This window comes from Trichomycterus rosablanca, chromosome 17 (genome assembly GCF_030014385.1).
Source record: "Trichomycterus rosablanca isolate fTriRos1 chromosome 17, fTriRos1.hap1, whole genome shotgun sequence".
In the NCBI taxonomy this organism is placed as follows: Eukaryota; Metazoa; Chordata; class Actinopteri; order Siluriformes; family Trichomycteridae; genus Trichomycterus; species Trichomycterus rosablanca.
The window spans coordinates 27,458,901-27,474,930 of NC_086004.1; the positions used below are offsets into that span (position 1 = coordinate 27,458,901).

The 16,030-nt window shown below is 37.8% G+C and overlaps 2 protein-coding genes across 3 annotated transcripts in view; both read left to right on the forward strand.

Moving 5' to 3' along the window:
- Positions 1 to 14,512, forward strand: part of rpl37a (ribosomal protein L37a) — a 59,719-nt gene extending 45,207 nt beyond the window's left edge. Inside the window, exons 1-4 of one of the 2 annotated variants that reach the window (XM_063013086.1) lie at positions 11,229 to 11,307; positions 12,511 to 12,639; positions 14,174 to 14,256; positions 14,343 to 14,512. In XM_063013086.1, the coding sequence (XP_062869156.1) occupies positions 11,257 to 11,307; positions 12,511 to 12,639; positions 14,174 to 14,256; positions 14,343 to 14,406 (327 nt within the window). In that variant the 5' untranslated portion in view covers positions 11,229 to 11,256 and the 3' untranslated portion in view covers positions 14,407 to 14,512. Of the gene's footprint in view, positions 1 to 11,228; positions 11,308 to 12,510; positions 12,640 to 14,173; positions 14,257 to 14,342 lie in introns of those variants that run through there. The other variant, XM_063013087.1, reaches the window with a different exon arrangement.
- Positions 588 to 10,647, forward strand: pfklb (phosphofructokinase, liver b). Its single transcript, XM_063013533.1, has 22 exons — positions 588 to 774; positions 2,309 to 2,382; positions 2,494 to 2,571; positions 3,271 to 3,460; positions 3,705 to 3,870; positions 3,988 to 4,032; positions 4,237 to 4,345; positions 4,507 to 4,602; positions 4,692 to 4,784; positions 4,928 to 5,053; positions 5,415 to 5,479; positions 5,550 to 5,613; positions 7,008 to 7,154; positions 7,274 to 7,344; positions 7,426 to 7,513; positions 7,600 to 7,752; positions 8,242 to 8,406; positions 8,563 to 8,624; positions 8,820 to 8,931; positions 9,049 to 9,148; positions 9,585 to 9,690; positions 9,864 to 10,647. Exons 1-22 carry the CDS (start codon positions 693 to 695, stop codon positions 10,009 to 10,011), a joined length of 2,340 nt encoding a protein of 779 aa, XP_062869603.1. The 5' UTR covers positions 588 to 692; the 3' UTR covers positions 10,012 to 10,647.
- Positions 14,513 to 16,030: the final 1,518 nt, after the last annotated feature.

Genomic DNA, 16,030 nt, shown 5'->3' on the forward strand with positions numbered 1-16,030 from the left:
TACATTGTGCCTTGTGGATGGAAGCATTATTAATAGAATAAAAAGTTTGCCTGTATACCATTCAGATGAGTCAGAATAACATTTTGCAGTGACACAGAACAGCACCAGAGCAAAACAAACACGTCATGAGTCAATGAAGGGCTCAAGGATTCAGATCTGCACCGTTCTCTTGGTGTACGTGACACATGCACTAGGCGACTTGTTATACAGCTCCCTCTTGTGAAGGAACTACTACTACTACTAACAACAATAATAATAATAATAATAATAATAATAATAATAATAATAATAATGAAGGCACTTTTTATTTACCTTTACGTTTAGATTTAATTTGTAAAGATTTTGCAATGCTATTTTGATTTAAAAAAATATTTAATTACTTCATGTTTGGCACTTCTGATTACTGACACACTTTTAGTAATGTTAGTTTTGTAAAGAGCCACACAGTGCATTAGAATAAAACCCAGTTCCTTTAAACAGTCGTGCAGCACAGATAATAGGCGGAGCAGCAGCAGAACTGCCATGTCCTGTGCATGTTAAAAAGCTCATTGGACCAAACAGTCGCCTCAGCAGGTCAGATTTTTGTGCGGATTGAAAGGACTGTTTGTTTTTCAGTCCTCTACAGAGTCTGGACCTCAAACAGGCACATTTTCACCCCGTTGTGCTGAGCTTTTCTGTGCAGTGGCATCATCATGTTAGTGGATTTTGAGAAACTGCGGATGAAAGGAGCTGGAAAAGCGATTGCTGTTCTCACCAGCGGTGGAGATGCACAAGGTGAACATCTGATCATTCTCAGAATCTTGATTAACACATTTATAGAAGACTTGTTGCAATCTGTGATTAGGAGTGCAGCTGGATCAGGCTGGTCTATTCGTGTTAATCATTTGCTTTTGTTTGCATATTCGCCCATTGATTTTAATGCCAAACATGCAGGAACTTTATGGGCAGGTTCAGCAGGTTACTTCGAATGATTGCAACAAATAGTTGCTTAAATATTATATACCATGAAACAATTGGACACAAACTATTTAACGTGATCTATATGATGCGTTTTGAAGTTACGTAACACGTTCCTGTCACGTACAGCGGTCCTGCACATGTAGTGGGCGTGCCACAAATCTCAGGGACGCGTCTCATTTTATTTTCCATGTGCCCTCCTTCACTTCCCCTAGATATTTATTTACATATAAAACTAAGTTAATACTAGTAAGCAAATTAACTACTACATACTACTAAAAGCAACCAAACGTAATGCTAAAACCAACCCAGTTTAAATCTGTTGAATAAATACATTTAAAATCATTCTGAAGTTTAAACTTCACCAACCAATACGTAGCCTAATTGTTAGCCTAAATATTAGCATTTAATTTAGTTGAATTATCTGGAAAACATAGTCAGTGAAATAGAATTTGAAGAACACAAAGCCTGACTGACTGGTTTACATTTCTGCTGCTAGTCATGTTATAGACATGTATTGCCCACAAGTCCAGTGCCAAATCTATGTCTGTGGTTTAATATCTAACTACTAGAGCTAAAAATTCTCCCTTTAGTCTATATAATTACATTCACCATAATTTAACAGATTCACTTCAGAAAATGTCCAGCATTAATATTATGTCTGAATTATGCCTTAGATGTATAGCTGTATGCATCCTCTTTACATTAATAAGGTCTAAACCTTTTTACAACATCAAAATGAGTACAAATTTAGCACAAAGGTGTAAAAACACTTGTTTTCTGATTAAGATCGATGGGCAGATAGGACAAGATACTATCAAGGACAGCAGGTGTCTTAAAATATCATTTAAGTTATTAAACTACACATTTTAATGCTGCCAGATTAGAACTTCTCATCCAGGTTTAATAGTGTTTAATATCTGATAGATATATGATAGATGTGTGTGTTTCCCTGTGATGGACCTGTCCGGGGTGTTTCCTAAGTTTCACCTGGTCAGTTGTACCCACCCGACCCTAACCAGGATAAAGAGGTGGTAAAACAGACAATAAAGAAATGAGTAAATGAACGATCAATAAAACAATTATATAGAAACAAAGGGATTTAACAAACTGCACATTTAAAGCAATGAAGTATGTGTCTTCAAATATCATTCAAGTTATTAAACTACACATTTTATTACTGCCAGTTTAGAACGTTTCATTAATGTTTACTGGTGTTTAATATCTGTTTATTCAGGAGGCCTGATGTTTATTAAACCACTGTTGAATAATATTAGTAGTATGGATAGATGAATATGAATTCAAATAGCACATGAAATATGACAAATTTTTGCGTATGCACAATGTACAGGAATGAATGCAGCTGTTCGTGCAGTAACGCGCATGGGTATTTTTGTTGGTGCCAAGGTTTACCTGATCTATGAGGTAAGGTCATGATCTTTTAACACATCAGATCATGATACATTGGATTTAATACATTAGATCATGATGGTTGTCTGTGTGATTTTATTTGAACATGCTGTTCCTCATGCTAAGGGTTATCAAGGACTTGTGGATGGAGAGGACAACATTAAGCTTGCTAACTGGCAAAGTGTGAGCAACATTATCCAGCTGGTAGGTATCAGAACAGAGTTTGTAAGTGCCAACATGCCTGATTTCTACTTAATTGTGTAATTAACTAGCTGTTGCTGCTCAGTAAGGTTTAAATAACATAGCAACATAACAGTATACACACAGTGAGTCTTGATATAAAACTGTGTGTTGTCTTGGTGATTTTCATTGGCAGCGCTAAAAGATAGGATTGGGATTAAGAGAGGATTAACACAGGGAGATTATCACAGTGTTCTTTAGCACTGTTCATGTTCCATCCTGTTTTACAGCCACTGTATTGCTTTTTGGGTCATGTGAGCCTACTGGACACACATCCTCAGTCATGTACCCTTGTGTGTGTGTGTAATTCTGTGATTCATGGGGCTGCAAGTGGAAGGGCAAAGAGAAGTGTCAAGAGGCTGCCAAAATGCCCTGTTTTAGCTGTAATAGACAATGTTTTTATTTATCTACCAGTATTTTTTAAATAAACTATAACGCTGTACTTTGGGGCTGTGTTTCCTTGTGATGGACCTGGGGTGTTTCCTAACTTTCACCTGGTCAGTTGTCACCTGACCTTAACTAGGATAAAGAGGTGGTAAAACAGACAATAAAGAAATGAGTAAATGAACGATCAATAAAACAATTATATAGAATCAAAGGGATTTAACAAACTGCACATTTTAAGCAATGATCAGTAAGAATACTTAACATTGTTTCTCCCAGGGTGGCACAATAATTGGCAGTGCCCGCTGTAAGGATTTCACTACACGAGAGGGTCGTCTCGCTGCTGCCTTTCACCTGGTTCAGCGTGGCATCACTAACCTGTGTGTGTGTGGAGGAGATGGTAGCCTCACCGGGGCCAACATTTTCCGCAGGGAGTGGAGTGATCTGCTGGCACAGCTAGTGCAGGAAGGTACATTTTACAAGAAAAACTATAAGGAAACTGTTGACTGTTCTTTGAGAAACGTCTTTCAGAATAAACCCAGGTCTGCTTCTGGGAAAAGGGATTTAACCTTCCAGTAACAGTAAAGTGCTGTCTAAAATGTTCATGCTTTGTTTTACATAAAATGTTGTAAAGAACATTACATACTAAATATTAAAGCATAGTAATGCAAATTTGTTTATTAATAGAATAATTCTGGGCTTGTGTTTTTAAGGGAGAATCACAGACACTTTGGCCCAGCAGTACACCCATCTAAACATCGTAGGCCTGGTGGGTTCCATTGATAATGACTTCTGTGGAACAGACATGACCATCGGAGCTGACTCGGCTCTGCATCGCATCATGGAGGTCATCGATGCAATCACCACGACTGCGCAGAGGTGAGAGTTTATAGACTCACATGCTTAAATAATTGTAATAGTTGGATCATGTTCAGGTGTATTTCTAATACTGATACCCAGTTCTGAACATTACAAATCTGTGGGGTTTTTTTCTAGTCACCAGAGGACATTTGTACTGGAAGTGATGGGGCGACATTGTGGGTAAGCACAATCTTTCCAAATTTTACTATGTACTCCTAAGTAGTAAACAAACACATGTCAGTCAAGTAAATATGTTGTCTGTGGTTTGTGACTGCATTGCACCCAGTGAAATATATTTTACAAACACAGTAATATCAATTATTTGTCTGCTATGTATTGGCCAGTCTGTTTGATGCGGGTCTGGCACTGTGTTATGGATGGCAGGTACTTGGCTGTGGTCTCGGCTTTGGCATCTGGTGCAGACTGGGTCTTTATCCCTGAGGCTCCTCCAGAGGAAGGGTGGGAGGACCACATGTGTGCACGTCTGGGAGAGGTAAGGCTGTAGACTTTAAATTTAGGCATACACAAGATTTGCCAGAGATTATTTTTGTACCACAAAACTACCAATTAGTGCTGCAGTCATTGTGGTTTATATGATTCACAGTTAAGTAAATACTGTTATTTGACTGTCCTATGTACTTCATTCCTCTGCAGAGTCGCAGCAAGGGCTCTCGCCTCAACACTGTGATCATTGCAGAGGGAGCTATTGATGGACATGGTCAACCCATAACCTCCAATTACGTGAAGGATGTAAGGCAGCAATGAAGTGCATTTTTTGACCAGTTGCCACATAAATAAAGTACATTTCACTCTTAGCATTGTTTTCTTTTTGCTTCAAGCTTGTAGTGAACAGACTGGGTTATGACACTCGTGTCACTGTTCTGGGGCACGTACAGAGAGGAGGAACACCCTCCGCCTTCGACAGAGTGCTGGTAAGTTAGCAGGGGTGATCATAAAAAGTGAAATGGCATCAGCTATAAGAACCACAAATGTTATCAAAATTGCATGATTATTGTACAAAAAAGCAGCAGTAATGTTAGCAGGGTAAAGTGTTGCTGTCTGTGTGTCCATACAGAGCAGTAAAATGGGGGTAGAGGCAGTCGTTGCACTGCTGGAGGCGACTCCAGAGACTCCGGCTTGTGTGATTGGCCTATCTGGTAACCAGGCCATGCGACTCCCTCTTATGGAGTGTGTCAATATGGTGAGTCCCACTTCTAATCCCACCTAGTAAAGTTTTCTTCACATTTAATCAATAACTTTTGATGTAGTACAGCTTGAATAATCACATGAAGGCAGATTGATTGCCAACAATACCAAGACACAATGTATTTTTAAATATATCTGTCTAATACACAGAGCTCCACTATGTATAAGATCAATTTATTCTTGACCTAAATGTTTTAAAAATGTTGAAACCTTTTCCACTAAATGCATGTGCATTTCTAAACAAGCTTTTGTGATTTTGTTGTCAAGTAATATGACCTAACAATGATAAAACATTTCATTAATCCAATTCTAAGAAACTGTTCTTTGTTTTTCAACACATCTCTGCTCGTATTTAGACAAAGGAGGTGCAGAAAGCCATGAATGAAAAGCGCTTTGAAGAAGCCATTCAGTTACGTGGAAAGTAAGTGTTGAATAGACATGTTTCATATGTTTATTTTGATCATGTGTTAATGAATAAATCCTTATTGCAGGAGCTTTGAGAATAACTGGAACACGTATAAACTTCTGGCTCACCAGAAACCAGCTCACACAAAGGTAAAATTATACAATTCCACCTTTTAAAAGAAAGGGGACCTACCCCTTTAAAAGAAGAACCTACCTTCAATGTGGTCAGTCGGATAAGATGCTACTAAAAAAGCAAATGCTGTAGTAGAAGTTTGTCTAGCACTAAAACTTAAATGCCCATACACTTACCTTAACCAGCATTCAGCTATTAGGTAAATACAGCATGCGACACAAGATTAATTATCACAGTTTCAGCTGGTAACACAACTTGGCTTAAAGCACCTTTACAAAAATCCAGGTCCAAAACCCCTAATAAGCAAACCAAGGGTGACAAGAGGAAAACTCCTTACACATTATAAGAATCCTTAGGAATCCTCCCTATTCAAGATTTTTGTTATGTTTTTGGTAATAGAGAGAAAAGAATTGGCAGTATTTGGTCAGTGATGTTGTCCACAAACTCACTTTTATCACATTTATTGTTTGGTGGTGCAGTCACTGCAGACACCTATGATATCCAGATGTCCATTGGAAACATGGTTGGTTTTAGTGACATTTTGGTGACATGGTTGTTGTGTTAGGGCCAGTGATAGCTCAGTGGTTAAGGTACTGGACTAGTAAACAGAAGGTTGCCGGTTCAAGCCCCGCCACCACCAAGTTGCCACTGTTGGGTCCCTGAGCAAGGCCCTTAACCCTCAATTGCTCATTGTGTAAGTCGCTTTGGATAAAAGCGTCTGCTAAATGCTGAAAATGTAAATGGTGACGTTCTAAATCAAATTGGATTTGACACAGACATTTAAAAAAGACCGTAGTAGCAGAGTCTCTAATGTGATCGGATTCTCTGTGAAGCAAGGAAATTAGTTTGCTATGCACTCTGTATTCCTCTCATACTGATGCTGGTGCCTTGATCTGACAGTATGAGATGTCATTAGTGCTCCTGAAACTTGAATTCAAGTGTCTGAAGTGGTAAGCTACCCATGCGCTCATTTGTTTTAAGCTGCTGCTTTCTGAACTAACTTAAGGTTGTTTATGGGCTGACTCAAAGAATACTATTATGATAATCAAATTTTGATTCTGTGGCCCAATCCAAATTCTATATTTAAAACGATTTGGAACACTACAGCTGAAGTTGTATATTATGTATATTATGTATATGTTGTTGTTGTATATAATGTATATTAAAAAATAACCACTTCACACACTATGTTGAAAGGTAGTCAAGAAGATGTAGATTATTTATAAGTGAATACAAACCATTAGGGAGAGAAGAAACATTGTTAAAAGTCTAAAATTCATTTTTATCAAAGTCTATAGATTAGAACGGGAAAAAACCTGACAAAAATGGGTGAGATATGTTACTAACAAACCCAGTTGTTACAGTACAACAGCAAACTCTCTCATTCTCTTTCTCTCTGTCTTGCTATCAGAGTGAGCACTCCATGGCAATCTTAAACGTGGGTGCTCCTGCAGCTGGAATGAATGCAGCTGTTAGATCAGCAGTCAGGGTTGGCCTTGCCCAGGGCCTCAGAGTCTACACAGTCAACGATGGATTTGAGGGTCTGGCAAATGATGCAGTGAGCTTTTAAAATCCTTATTTCATGTCTTTTTCTTTCTTCAAATCATAAAAAAGTTTGCATTTAATACATGAATAACAGCAGATGAGCATAGAAGATGTTCTGGGGTTTCTCTGTAGGTCACTGAAGTGCACTGGCATGATGTAGCAGGGTGGACCGGTCAAGGAGGCTCACTGCTCGGAACTAAAAGGTGTGTTTCTGTATTGTCATGATTCTCTCTATGAAAAGGTTTAGTTAATATTAGTTTCAATTGAACTTCTCTTAATTTTAGAACACTTCCAAATTCCTGCATGGCAAAAATAGTGGAAACTATTGGAAAGTATAAGATCCACTCCTTACTGGTTATCGGAGGATTTGAGGTACAAATACTTGAAAAAAAAAAAAATCACATAAAATGTGGGTGTGTGAATGTTTGCTACATCTGTCTGTCTGTAATCCCTTACAGGCTTATGAGGGGGTTTTGCAGCTGGTCGAGGCACGTGGACGTTATGATGAACTCTGTATTGTCATGTGCGTGATTCCTGCTACCATAAGTAACAATGTGCCAGGCACAGACTTCAGTATAGGAGCAGACACAGCTGTCAATGCAGCAATGGAGGTTTGGATCTCTAATATTATGCATAAGCAATAACTTGATGATGGTTCAAGTGCCCACCAGAAACATGTCACACCATCACAGGCTCACTTATTTACTAAAGACAATTTAGTGAGGCCAGTCTACTGACATATTTTAGGTGGAAACTAGTGTACCTGGAGGACACTCATACTGAAAAACATGACAAACTTCTCACAGACAATAAAATGTGGATTAGTGGTTTGAACCCAGATTCTCAGGACTATGAAACTTTGGAACATCAACATCAGTTAGATTTTGATGTTAATAATTTCTAGCATGTGTTTGTGTTTAACAAATTGCTAGGAAGAGAAATTTAACAATATAGATGAATTAGGATAAAAGCGTATGTGCTGCTGTGCCTTGTTCCACTGTTTAACAATATTTTTCTGGAACTATCATATGAAGCATTTTATTGTGTAATACAGAAAAATAAAGTATAAAAAATGAGTACCTGGTACTTTGTTCTTTTAGAGCTGTGATAAAATCAAGCAGTCTGCATCTGGAACAAAAAGGCGTGTATTTATAGTGGAGACCATGGGTGGATATTGTGGATATCTGGCAACCACCACAGGCATCGCTGTCGGTGCAGATGCAGCTTACATCTTTGAAGAATCATTTAGCATCCATGACTTAAAGGTAAATTCTTTCATTTAATCAAAACTTGTAGCTTGTTTAGGATTATAGCTGCTAGTCATACTTTGTAAGCAATAAGTTAGTAATGTGGCTAAATTGAAGATGTGATTTTGATGCAGTTAACATTTAAATCTAAAAAACTTTTGTTGATTTTGTTAGATGAATGTGGAACATTTGACTGAGAAGATGAAGAATGACATTCAGCGAGGACTAGTGCTGAGGTAATGTTTAAAACTTACACAAAGTGTTATAAGAAGACTTTGCATGTCTAAACATTAAATACATTTATCAACATAATTTGTTGAATCTGTAATGAATTATTTATACAGTGTAGATTTCCAATCCCCCAACAGCTAATTGTTTCATGGTGTGCCATTAGAGTAAAGACTTTGACAGCTTTATCTTCTTCTGTGTAGAAATGAGAAGTGCCACAAACACTATACAACCGAATTCATCCACAACTTGTACTCAGCTGAAGGGAAGGGCATCTTCGATTGCAGGATAAATGTTCTGGGACACCTGCAGCAGGTAGGAAATGGGAATCCAAACAGTCCAATAATTGGTTCATCTGTCCATTCATGTTTTGCAGATTGGCAAATTATTATTTAACTTAAATGCTGAATTGACTTGATTCTCTTTTTTTAGGGTGGGGTCCCTACACCCTTTGACAGGAATTTTGGCACCAAAATGGGGGTAAAGTCAGTTTTGTGGCTCACTGAGAAAATGAAAGAGACCTACAGACAAGGTAACAGAATGTATTTTTTACCTGTTGGGTCCCTGGCCAGGCCTGTTGCACCACTAATATTTAAAATTGAGAGCTTAAACTCTCTGTAGTAGTGGGCAAGCATATTAGACCTCTGTGCCACCTTAGCGTCTATATTTTATTTTTAAAGGCATGTAATCTGTCTATAGTGACACTGACCACAGGCAGTGTTCTTACATCTTTAAAAATAAAGTCAAGGCAATGACACAAGCAAGGGAAGAATACTGAGAGTAGCCCAGTCCTCTTTCTGAGGCTGGTCCTCTTTCTGATGCTGTTTTCGGAGTCTGCAGCCCTTGTCAGACAGCAAGGGTGATTTTAGCCAGATAGGGTCACCAGAATCAAACTGTGTATCCAAATTAAGACATTTTGTTTGCAGAGTTTAAAAGTATATTGCATGATCTCTTCCATGTATTCCTAGGTCGTGTATTTGCCAATGCGCCAGACACAGCATGCGTTATCGGCATGAAAAGGAAAACGATGGCCTTCAGCCCTGTCACTGAGCTTAAGAACCACACGGACTTTGAGTAAGTAACACCACTAGCTTTAGAGTACATTTGTAGCATAATACACAGCGGTGACTGGGGTTCCAGATTAACCTTGTCGTGTGGCCCAATGTTTCTACTGACACCATAAACTCACTTATTAACCTGTTTAACTGAATGGTAAAGTGCAGTTGTATTTGTTTGTTTCTATGCAGCCACAGGATGCCGAAGGAGCAGTGGTGGCTAAATCTGCGCGTCATGCTGAAAATGCTGGCCAAGTACCAGACCCATTTCGAGGAGTATGTTACAGGGGACATCGAGCATGTAACTCGGAGGACCCTCAGCATAGAGACGGGATTCTAAACAGCAAGCCATGTTGTAACAAAAAGGGCACAAGAACTTAAAACTCACCATTCCAGTGCTGTCTAAAGTTTATTCTAAGCACATTTGAATCTTATAATGACTATTAAAACAGTCCTTAAATCAGTAGCACAATCTGTACACCCATTAGGTTACAATTTTTTCACCCTAATCACTATTGATTGTTTTAGTTTTATTCCTCTTACATGTTTCACATTGATGGAAGTGTGAGACGTTTAGTAGTGCTTTTGCTTTTTTTTAACAACTTGGTGTCAAATGGCATTTCATGTCTACTTACTGTTTATTGTATGTTACAGTGTTGTGTATAGTATTGCACATGTAATAATTATGTGACTTATGTGGCTAGTAATTACCATGTTTTGACTTATTTAAATTTAGGAACCTAATTTTTTCCCTAATGTTAATTTAATATATGCTAACTTGCACAGAATCTGTTATGCACCAAGTGTAGTGCGTTATCCACAGTTTCAAAATATTTATTAACAAAAGTTGGAGTTACTTTGATAAAACACTGACAATTGTCCTGTTTGCTGTAGAAGTGTATAAATTAACTTTGTCAAAATGTTTGATATTTCACTGGTTTCTAATGTTAATAAAATATTGCTAACTTATTCTAAATGTGAATTATATCTGTGGACATGGGCATATGAAGTCTCTGGACCTGGATGAATGTTGATTTGAAAACATTGGTTTATAACCTTCATAACATTCCCATATGTATTATATGATTATCTGATGCATCATTATGAGCTTTTATTTAAAGTTTACCTAGTTTACCTAAATTGTTGCTTTTTGCCAGGTGGTTGGAAAATGAACCCCAATATAACCATCACCTGAAAAGAAGTTTGTCATTCCATCAACTAAATCATAATTCTAAACATAATTCTAAAGGTCACTTGTAGTTAACCGCATGTATCGGCTGTAAAAATGGATCGGAACAGCATTATGTAAGATTGTGATGCTAAGGTACTATAGTAGTTTCTATGTTCGTCAGAAAACATGGCTAATAAATGCCTTCTCTGATGAATAGCTTGACTTTTTATTTAAATATGGGTATTCTATAAGCATAGCTAATGTATAAAGTATTATAAATAAGGCATTATAAAATAACTGTAATAATAATAATGTAAACATTAGCGTCTGTGTTTAGTGATCTGCATCACTGAACACTGAAGACGGTTTTCTATATCCCAGCATTCCAAGCGCCCGCAGAATGGTAAATCGCGCATGCGCACTTCACCCTCCCTCTTTTGGCTCCGCACCTCTTCTGCTAAAATGGTGAGTGTCTGCGTCCGATCAAATAATCCACATAAATCCCGTCCATCCCTATCAAAATTGCTCTGGTTTATGCATTAAACTCTTCTACACAGTGTGTGAGATAATATCAGACTGGTAGTTATTAATAAAGATGATGATTTCCGGCAATATTTAGTTGTTAAGCGTAGGTTGCTGTTGCTAGTGCTATAATGGAGTTAGTCGGGCTGTTTGAACGGAATGCCGGTTTCGGTTCACTATAACAACATAAGTGCAGTAGAGTTATTAGCAAACAAAGGATTATATTAGTGGAATCATGTTATTTTTATTTAACTGGGTGAAGTTCAGAGTCTTATTAGGATTCCCAGTACGATAGTTAGCAGGCTAACATGGTTAGCAGTGTTTGCTACTATGTTAGGTTTCAATGGATCATATGAGAGCTCGTGTGAGAGCTTTTATTTACAATCCAGCTTCTTATATTATTATATTATTAACATAACAGTCCGTATAGAGTAATTATATATACTTAATTATATTAGGATATAAACTACTGGTATTGCATGTATAGCTATGATCAACCAGGAGGAACAGTTGTGTGTCAGCTATAGTTAGTGGGTTTAAATGAAGTTAAGTTTGACTTTTGGGGTGGCACTGTCACCTCACAGCAGGAAGGTCCTGGGTTTGATTCCCAGGTGGAGCAATCTGGGTTCTTTCTGTGTGGAGTTTGCATGTTCTCCTCTGGGAGCTCCGGTTTCCTCACACAAAAGTGAAGTGAACTGGAGATACAAAATTGTCCATGACCGTGTTTGACGTGAATCTTGTGAACTGATGAATCTTGAGTAAGCTGTAACTACCTGTCATGAATGTAACCAGTGTGTAAAACATGACGTTAAAATATAAGTGGGCTAAGTGGGTAGCACTGTCGCCTCACAGCAAGAAGGTCGTGGGTTCGATCCCCAGGTGGGGTGGTTTGGGTCTTTTCTGTGTGGAGTTTGCATGTTCCTCCCTGTCTGCGTGGGTTTCCTCCCACAGTCCAAAGACATGCAAGTGAGGTGAACTGGAGACACTAAATTGTCCATGACTGTGTTTGATATAACCATGAGAAGTGATGAATCTTGTGTAATGAGTGACTACAGTTCCTGTCATGAATGTAACCAAAAGTGTAAAACATGACGTTAAAATCCTAATAAACAAACAATACTCATCTTGTATCTTTTTTTTCTGCAGGCCAAGCGCACCAAGAAGGTGGGAATTGTGGGAAAGTATGGTACCCGTTATGGTGCCTCTCTCAGGAAGATGGTGAAGAAAATTGAAATTAGCCAGCACGCCAAGTACACCTGCTCCTTCTGTGGCAAGGTAAGAGTAATTTATATGGAAGCTGTCACATGAGGTTACTTTTAGTAGCAGAAAAGGCTGTGTAATGTACTGGCAGAGCAAACCGCACCACTGAGCATCATATATGCAGAAACGATCGCCTCCCAAGATTGCCTGTGTTGCAGCATATCTGTGGACTGTGTAGTTATTTCCCTGCTTCATGTGGATTAACTGTCCACATTATTGCTCCAAGCCGTAAGGATATTATTCAGCCCTTTTTATTACAGATTGCCAGGTATAACTGCTATTTTAAAATGCTATAATTGCACTAAAAGTGACGGCTGTAATGTCTGTCCGACTAGGAGATTCCAAATTTAAATTCCGGTCATACCACACGTCTGTTGCCAAAAGTCAAAGTAAGCATTATTGACCTTGTAAGGATAGACAGGAAAGCAGCCCTGTTGTTGCTCGTCTTGTAAGTGAAAACACGAAACTGGCATTCAAGAATTTTACATGCTCAGGATACAAAGTTGGAAAACCGTGGAAATCTCAGAAATGCTTGTTTTGTTTTGGTCTGTTTAAACACAGAGAAAGTAATAATTGTTATAGTTTAGAATTAATGCTTGGGAAGCTTTGAGTTTTCTCTTGTCGTTATGTTTACGCCCTGCAATAGCAGATTTCTTATATTTAATTGATTGACATCAGATTATTTACATGACTGAAGTGATGTACTTGTAGGTTGTCTGTGAATATTGTACAGCATGTACTGTGCATGCTTGTCTTTATCAACTTGTATTAATTAGTTCTAAAATCTGATTTGTTCTGTTGAGCACTGTTTTTAGGACAGGTCTGGATTTGCTATAAAACCGTAGACTTGATACTTCACACATTTCTGTAGACAATATTGTAACATTGCATGGTTTTGGGAAGCATTAATTAATTTAACAGAATTAATGAATTGTGTAATTGCCAGTTGTAAGAAATAGTTTTGTTTGTTTTTAATTTAGTTTTAAGCTTAAAATGTTTCAAGTTTAACATGACTGATGTTTTGTGTGGTTTTTAAAACTGGTCTCATTAGACTTACTATACAACTGAACTACTTTTAAGTCGTCTTATGTGCACAAGGTGCTTGTAGTCTGAATTTGTATATTTGGTGCTATATATTAGTTTGGCTCTTGGTTGTTCCATTGGCTGTTTGGACTCTTGGGGGGTGAAGATAGTCTAACAGCCCAGCCATTAAGAGGTGCACTCGTCAGTGTGCTCTTAATGCCAGTCTCCATCCATGATAAAATCAGGAGGGTTCAGGTCAGCAAGGGCGTTCGGCACAAGAAGTGTGCCAGATTAGATATGCAGACCAGAACAATCTGCTTTGGCAACCCATATGAAAAACTGAGGTTTTAAACTGATACTTTTGTGTAATTTTGAACTGGTCTTGTTAGACTTATCATACAAGCTAACTGCTTTTGCTATCTAATGATTTTTTTAATGAAATGTAGATACTTGAAAGGCTGTTGCTGCTAGGATCAGTACAGCAGAAATACACGACATTGCTGATGACCTCTGTATTTTTTTCTAGACTAAGATGAAGAGGAGGGCTGTTGGTATCTGGCACTGCGGATCCTGCATGAAGACTGTTGCTGGGGGTGCCTGGACATACAAGTAATGAAATGCATCTGTTTAATTTTGTGTGTTTAGCATGTTTGCGGTCATGATTTATACTAACATGCTTTCCTTTTCTTCTGCAGCACAACCTCTGCTGTCACAGTAAAGTCTGCCATCAAGAGACTGAAGGAGATGAAGGACCAGTAAACTGGGACTTTGTTTTGTACAGATTAAAACCACCTCGTCTCGGACGCTGCATTTTCTTTTGTGGCTTGCTGAAACATCCTGCAATAAATTCAAGTCTTGAGAGGGATTTTGCTTCTTGTTTTTTGTTCATCAAGGTTAAAGTGAATATAATTAATTATGTTTGACCAATAAACAATGGCTTTATATTTTTAATTAAGGGTTACATTAAAGTTACATGGTTAAAAATTTAGGCTACAAACAAGGTTGGTCATCAAATGCTCTAGTTTATCAAGTATTGGGATAAACTGCCCCAATAATCATTTAAAGGGTGTTTTGTGTTGGTCTTGATTATGGCATCATTAAGTATATTCAGACACTAAACAAGAGTCTTTAATAAAAACCAGTCTCTTATTTTCTGTTGAGCTACTTTACAGAAAAGCCAGTTGGAGTATTTTGGTACCAAATGACTGAGGTTAATAAGCTTAATGGTGATGGAATCTAGAATCTAAGTTCTAGAATCTAAGTACTACAACCCAAGTCTTGCAGAAATGCATATGACATAACAATCACAGTGAATAGTGGCTGCTGAACAAGAGCAGTGTCATTTTTTGGAGTTTGAATAATCTATACATATTAAACATTACTGCTATTCATGCAAAGTTGATTGATAGTTCAAGCCTCATCACTGCCAAGTCCAGTACTTTAACTGCTGAGCTATCACACTTAGTGCTTTATTTGAATGAATTGAATTTATTTGAGTCCCTTGAAGTGATTGCATGAGTTTTAATGTGTATTTCTTAAATAAAAAAAACAATGCCACCAGTAATAACTAAGCTTTGGCAAACAGGAGTATGTACATAAATACAGCCCATTTTATCATGTTAGATGTTACTGTACAATAATGACAGGACAAAAAAATAAACATGTGGAAATTACATATACAAGGCAAAAAATGCATCACATTGTGTGATTTCAGTTATTTTTTGTGCTGAAATGATTGTTTGGCTTTTGATATTTAGCATACGCTTTTATCCAAAGCGACTTACACAATGAGCTAAACACGATGAGCAATTGAGAGTTAAGGGCCTTGCTCAGGGACCCAACAGTGGCAACTTGGTGGTGCAACCTTCTGTTTATTAGTCCAGTACCTTAACCACTGAGCTATCACTGATATAGTTTGTTCATGTTGAAAGTAAAAGATGCTTTTATCCAAAGTAACTTACAATTGTGATGAATTATGCAAGCAATTGAGGGTTAAAGGCCTTTTTCAAGGACCCAATTATGGTACAGTGGCTGGGTTTGAACAAACAATCTTCCTATTACAGTCCAGTACCTTAACTGCTGAGCTACCACTGCCAGGGTATACAATGACTTTTTCCCCACACATTAGCTGGAAAAACATGAATTTATTTTCAATGCTTAAACGATCACGTTTGGCTTTTTCTTTTATAGTTAGTTGATGTGAATGTGATTTAGCTACAAGTAAAAAGATGCTTTTATCCAAAGTAACTTACAATTGTGACTAATTAGGCAAACAATTGAGGGTTAAGGGCCTTGTTCAAGGGCCCAGTTATGGTAAAGTAATAGTGGTTGGGCTTGAACAAACAATTACAATTCCAGTACCTTAACTGCTGACCTACCACTG

Bases quoted from the DNA above. Each gene is read 5' to 3' on its own strand.
- pfklb (XM_063013533.1), top strand. From the start codon at position 693: ATGTTAGTGGATTTTGAGAAACTGCGGATGAAAGGAGCTGGAAAAGCG. The intron at 3,871-3,987 runs GTGAGAGTTTAT...GTTTTTTTCTAG, and splicing joins ATCACCACGACTGCGCAGAG to TCACCAGAGGACATTTGTAC. The intron at 8,932-9,048 runs GTAGGAAATGGG...CTCTTTTTTTAG, and splicing joins TTCTGGGACACCTGCAGCAG to GGTGGGGTCCCTACACCCTT.